The 6,641-nt window shown below is 40.4% G+C and overlaps 1 protein-coding gene across 3 annotated transcripts in view; it reads right to left on the bottom strand.

The window, feature by feature from the left end:
- Positions 1–1,870: 1,870 nt before the first annotated feature.
- The window catches only part of PKIB (cAMP-dependent protein kinase inhibitor beta), a 56,471-nt gene continuing 51,700 nt past the window's right edge, over positions 1,871–6,641 (bottom strand). For all 3 annotated transcript variants that reach the window (XM_004702040.4, XM_045294520.1, XM_045294521.1), the window contains exon 3: positions 1,871–2,617. In XM_004702040.4, the coding sequence (XP_004702097.1) occupies positions 2,550–2,617 (68 nt within the window). In that variant the 3' untranslated portion in view covers positions 1,871–2,549. The remainder of the gene's footprint in view (positions 2,618–6,641) is intronic.

Below are 6,641 nucleotides of genomic sequence, written 5' to 3'. Positions count from 1 at the left end.
CCTATGACAAAACACCATAGGCTCCCCGTTGACTGGTTGAGGTTTTTTTTTAAGGGACTAGGTAAGTTCAATTTTGTCGTTCAACTAATATTGACCCTCTCGGTCTCCCTTGTCTAGATTCCTTTTCAAGGTGGGGGGAACCCTTCCTTTGCTGGCAAATATTCTCGGTCAATCAGCACGATAATTGTGTAATCCAAAATGTTTACAAATACGTATGCAATAGGACATTTGTGTGTGTACTGTGATGGATATCATAATTCAGACACATTTAGCTCTGTAATCATAAGGAAGGATATGGCCAAATGTTCTTTTAAATGAGCGAAAGTTACCATACAATATCCTGACTCAAGTTCGGTGTTACTTTTGTATATAACGTTTTCATGAAGCAAGTTACTTATTGAAACAGTGACTGAATTCTGTTTTGTTGTACTAACTATTACAAAAATACTAGCAAGGTGACTCACTATTAAAGTGTAATGCTTGTCTCCTGTCAGGCAGGCATTTATTAACATGATTGGATGGGCATTAATGTGATAATTATCATGTGTTATCGATTTCCACTATAGTGTTTTCTCCCATTAGGAAGCATTGTGAATGTGTATACAGGAGCAGAAGACAGCAGAAGGAAGTGAAATGAAAAATCCAGAGGCCTATCACATCTACCTTGAAAGAATGGTACACTGACATATAAATAAAATGATGCTAATGATGATGAAAACAAATATTCATTGAAAAGATGGGTTTTGTTCGAGACATGAAGTCCAATGTTTTACTTCTGCTAACTCATTTCACTGCTGCTAGCCATTGGATCCAGTATGTATGGGTGCTGTGGTGAGGCGCATTAGAGATGTTACAGTGACCCCAGGGACAGCAGTATGAGACCCTGCCTAGCCCTTACAATCTGTGAAAGAAAAACTGAGAATTAAAGAAAATGCAAATTTTCCAAGATAACAATGGAAGTAAACAACAGATATATAAGTCAAACAGGTAATCTGAGTCCACACTTCACATGCTTTAATAGCTTCATGAGATTTCAGGGCATCTCCGTCTTAGCATGAATAACATTTAGGGCTAGGTAATTCTTGCTGTGGGGGACTACACTGAATTATACACAACTACAGGTTCTTCAGCAGCTTCTTCTTCCCCAGTGGTACAGGTCAAAATAAGCTAGATATTGCCAATGTCTCAAGGGCCAAATTACACCCTGGTTAAAAACTGTTGCTCTACTCTAACCTCTCTTTCTGCTGAGTCTATGTCTCATGCACTTAAATAACCTTCAGACGCAGAATTGTAAAGGCTAGAATGTATTATACGGATCCCTGGTGATGCAATGGGTTATATTTTGGGCTGCTAACTGCAAGGTCTTCAGTTCAAAGCCACTAGTTCTGGGAAGAAATAAGAAGCTGTAAAATTTACAGTCGCAGAAACCCTGTGAAGCTCTTCTATCTTATCATGTCACTATGGGTAGGAATTGATTCAATGGCGGGGAGTTATTGGAAGCGGTTTAATGTATTATATTGATTATAAAATTAATGATATACTTTAAGAATTACTTTAGATTATTTTATTTTAAAACCTTTTTGAAACCTTAGGCCATTGGGGCCTTTGAAATCTTGTTCTTGTTGTGAAGAGAAGAACCTGGTTATTCTCACTGAAAAGGAGCTGTTTGCATTGCAAAGATGGCTAACGTCCTTCTTTAGAGTGTGTGACCTCTTTCTATTGCCCAGCTTCCTTCGAATATAAAATAATTTCAGAACTAAATTTTAGACATAAACACAGTTTCTAAAAATAAGGAGTGTGTAAAGTAATGTATACATTATTTTGTATAATTCACAATTAAAGCATACACACAAACAAATGTATACCCAAATTAAGGAACATAGTGAAATTCATTTAATAGGTATGTTTCTTAGAAGTAATTTGTGATAGATTTTGCATCTTAAGGGTTCACATGAAAAATCACCATACACACATAGACTAGAAGCAAAAGATATCAGACCAAAAAAGCTTACAGGTATTTATGTTGCCAAGGTTTTACACCTTTGCCAAATCTTGGGATTTAGAAAATTTGGGGTTAAAAACACAATGCACACACACATACACACACTGTGATTTTATTCTTTTGTTCCTCACAACAACAATAGAAGAAATCACTTTGCTACAAATATATGTTTTAAATTAGTGGTGTTGGTTTATATTTCCCAAGAAATAGTTTACCCATTACCATAGAAATGGAATTAGAAATAAATCTGGCTAACTAAGTTTTTAAGGGAACAATAATTTTGTTGAGTTTGTAGACAATGATATGTATTTAAGCAATCATACTTTATCTCTTCCTTAGGTGTAATTTGGAAGGAACCTGTCTTTTATGTGCTAGCTTACAGAACATATCAGGATTACAATCCAAGTAAATAACATCACAAAATCCTGGAACACACATGTTGCTGAGGACAGCATGTCCCAATGAAGACATGGGAACGGCCGAGGAAAGAGAACCTCTAAGTCTTTCAATGCACACAAATTCAGCACTTTTGATAGGAGACGAGACTTCATTTTCCTTCATTTGGACAGTTTTCCACTTGCACTTGTGTTGTTTCTTCATCTTTCTTTTTTACATCTGAAAAAAAAAAGTCTTCATTTATATAGAGAATATCTTGTAATGTATTTTGTATGTGGTGGAATGAAAGGGTTGGTTTTTCCCTTATTCATGCTAGTCACTTTCTACTTGACTAGGACACACTGTTCCCTCAGTGCAGATGTAGAAGTGACACAAAAGAAAGAGCTGTATGTAGGTGTAGACATGTATGTTCTCCTACTCACCCTTTTCTCCTGTGTGCTAGAATAATAATAGTAAATATAATTCTACAGATTAATATGTGTCAGGAAGTCTTCTTGGATATGATTTCCAATCTTCATTTAGATGAGTAAACCCATGTACACACAGTGGACGTGAATCACCCACTGTTGAGGAGTTGGTAGGTAGCAAGGCTACTGTTTAGACCCACACTCCATAGCCCCTGCCCTTAACCATCTCCCTAAGTGGGTTATTATGAGCCCAAATTGACTTGATGGCACTATGTTGGGACACATTATGTCCATTTTCCTCCCACTTCCTGTCTGCTTTACTTTTAGGGAATGATCACACATTCTACTTCATGTGGAGGGGTTAAAAAAAAATCAAAAGGAATTCCCTCAACTTCCTGCCACCAAACTTCTAAACCTTCCTGGGAGCTGCACTTACTCTTCATGCCTTCCCTCCTGTTAGAATGGAAGATATGCTCCTTGGGACTGACTTCATAATTGTGGGGCCCAGCACAAAGAGGAAAGGTATTACCTGTTTTTTCAAATTGTGAAACATTTAGAGATAGCAAGAGTGGAGCACTGGCTCTTCTGAGCTCAGAGCCCTGTGAAGCTGCCCTGGTCATGTACTACTTTGGGACCTGGACCTGGTATCGCTCCCGCCAGCCAGGTCTGTTGCCTCCATGATCCAGAATTCCATCCCTGTCTGTCCCACTGGGAAGCCCCACTGGGAAGCTCACTATCGTGAGCACCCTCCCTCATACAATTTCACCTGAATTCCTTTTCTCCTGGTTCAAAACCAAAATACTCCTTCAAGTCCAATTTCCCCCTTTACTACCCTCTCATTCTTTAAAATATACCATATTTTACTATCTCAACTTTAAAACTAGCTAAGCCTCCACTCTCTTGTTGTTCTAGGGAGCGCTGGTAGCACAGAGTTACACGTGGGACTGCTAATGGCAAGGTCAGCAGTTCAAAACCACCAGCCGCTCCTCAGGAGAAAGATGGGGCTTACTACTCCCATAAAGAGTTATTGTCTGGAAACCCAGAGGTAGCTCTACCCTGCCCCATAGTGTCGCTATGAGTTGGCATCAACTTGATGGCAGCAAACATGGTTTTGGTTTGTTTGAAGTTCTTGCTATTATTCTCCCTAAAATTGCTTCATCAGGGTCATCAATAGTGTCTTTCAAGATAAAGGTGGGGTTCTATTCAGTTCTTCCACACTTACTCAGGAAATATTTACTTAGGAACTATTCAGCACACATGGAATGACCCCAAAAAAGTCATCTCTGTCCTCACTGAAACTTCACGTGAAGGATCATAATAAACAAAAAAGTAAATTGTGTGTATATGAGATAATAATCCTAAAGCAGAGATTACAATGGAGGTAGGAAAACAAGAAATGCTCAGAAGTGCTGGCCTGTGGAGGTTGCCAATTGAAATAGATTTGTCTAGGAATATCTCATCAAGAAGATGTTTGAGTCAAGATCTAAGGTAGTGAGCAAGTTAACCACATGGATAACAGGGAAGTGGGCATCTCAGCAGAAAGGACCGCAGAGTTCAAAGCAGCAATTTTCAGGAAGCAACTGCAAGGAAGACAATGTAGCTAAAATTGGAGGAGGAAAGAAGTAGAAGATATGGTCAGAGTGATATCCAGAACTAGCTCTTGTAGGTAAAAATTGGCAGATTTGTGCATCCACTTTTGAAGTCAGGTGGACAGTAATTTCTGATGGATAGATATGAAATGTGAGGGAAGAAAGACAAGGGTGACTTAACAGCGACTGGAAGTCTGAGTTTGCCCTCAATGACATGGGGTAGACCCAAGAGTGGCAGGCTTCACGGAGATCATCTGGAGGCTCTCATCGTACTGGTTACCTTTGAAAATTTTATCAGATATCCAAGTTGAAAGAGCAAGTACACAATATGATAGGTGAATCGGGGTGATCTGTAGGCTGCAAAAATAAGCTTAAGTATCAGAAGAATGAGCATGATCACATGGGATTAGATAACATCACAAAATAAGAGGGTCTAAATCACAGGTTCCCAAACATAGTTGGCTTACTGGCCTCTATTCTAAAGAAGAAAGAAAAATCACTGAGTGCGCCCTTGGCTAGTGAAACCTTTTGCACTCGAGCCAATGCAGGATAAAGAGTGCGTGCTGCTGTTGGGTGCCTCTGAGCGGGCTCTGCTTCATGGTGACCCTGTGTACAACAGAACAACACAATGCTCCGCCCTGATCTGACGATCCCTCGCTGCGACTCATACGGTTTTTATTCCTTATTCCTCAGAGGTAGACAGACTATTCCTTCTTCGTAGTCAAGTCTTAGTTTGGAAGCTCTGATGAAACCTTTCCACTTTGGGTGACCCTGTTAATATTGGGTATACCAGTAGCATAGCTTCCAGCATCTCAGCAACATACAAATCACCAGAGGACAATTTGCATTTGCAGAGCCCCTTCGATGGTTCCAGCACCCCCCCCCCCCGGGGTAGGGGGGAGCACACCCACTTCTGGAAACACTGGTTAGATTAGCTGTTATCAACCTGTGGGTCACGACTCCTTTGAGGGTCGAAGGACCTTTCAGAGGGATTGCCCAATTCATCACAGTAGCAAAATTACAGCTATGAAGTAGCAATGAAAATAATTTTATGTTTGGGGGAGGGGGGCTCACCACAACATGAGCAACTGTATTAATGGGTTTCAGCATTAGGAAGATTGAGAACCACTGGGTTAGACAGAGAAAATGTCTAAAGATTGAGTTCTGAAACATTCCAATTTACATAGAGATGTGGAGATGTGGAAACATAAACTTAAGAAAGATCAGCCAGTGAGCAAGTAAGACAACAAGAAACCACAGGAAGAAAAATATTGCAAGGAATACGGGATGCGCAACCATGAAAACAAAACAAAACAAAACAGAAGCTGACTTCATGAAAGATAAAGAGTAAAATCTAGCCACTGGTTTTAGCAGAAAGAATATCATTTGTGATTCAAATAGAAGTAACGTCATTGGTTGGGAGAAATTCTTATTAAGGTGACATGAAGAATGAGATAAAGGGGATTTGCAGTCACAGAATCAGATAAACCTTTCCAGAAGTGTTGCTACAGAATGGAAACAGAAAAAATGGGGCCGTAAATGGAAAAGTGAAATCCAGGGCATGTGAACCTTAGCCTTCTAATGAGCATGCTCTTTCTCGTTAAGTGCTGTCCCCTAACAACCAGCTGCGTGCAGAAAGACACCGTGCTAGGTCATGTACCCGCCTCATCGCTCAAACACAGGACAGGCTGTATTTGATGCCCTCATTGCAGCCATGGTGTCAATCTTCTCATTGAGAGTTTTCTTCTTTTTTATTCATACTCCACTTGACCCAGCCTGGTATCTTTGTTCAGAGACCGTCCGTCCTGAGGACATGTCCAAAGTACATGAGATGAATTCTCATCACCTGTGCCTCTGAGCAGCACTCTGACTGTACTTCCTCCAAGATTTGCTCGTTCTTCCGGTAATCTGTGGTATCTTGAATATTCTTCACCAACACCATAATTCAAAGGAAACACTTCCTCTTTGGGATTCCTCAGTCACCGGGGAGCTTTCACATACACAGGAATGTGGGAAACAAAGATTTCTCCCAAGTTGTCTCCCCCAAATATATGCCAGACTTTGCTGCTTGAGAATGACTATACACTTGGAGGTCATCAGGAGATTAGGGGTCATTCTCCCTAAGAACTATCAGCCATCTGTAGCAAGCAGACACCACTGTTTATCCCACAACAAGTAGGGCCCACTCCCTTCTGATAAGGATAGTAGTTGTCTGTTTCCTCGTAGGAGACACCAGAGAGGTCAAAC

The sequence above is a fragment of the Echinops telfairi genome, unplaced genomic scaffold (assembly GCF_000313985.2).
Source record: "Echinops telfairi isolate 266 unplaced genomic scaffold, ASM31398v2 ScPeMD7_3533;HRSCAF=4204_0, whole genome shotgun sequence".
In the NCBI taxonomy this organism is placed as follows: domain Eukaryota; kingdom Metazoa; phylum Chordata; class Mammalia; order Afrosoricida; family Tenrecidae; genus Echinops; species Echinops telfairi.
This window is presented reverse-complemented; position numbering and strand designations above follow the sequence as displayed.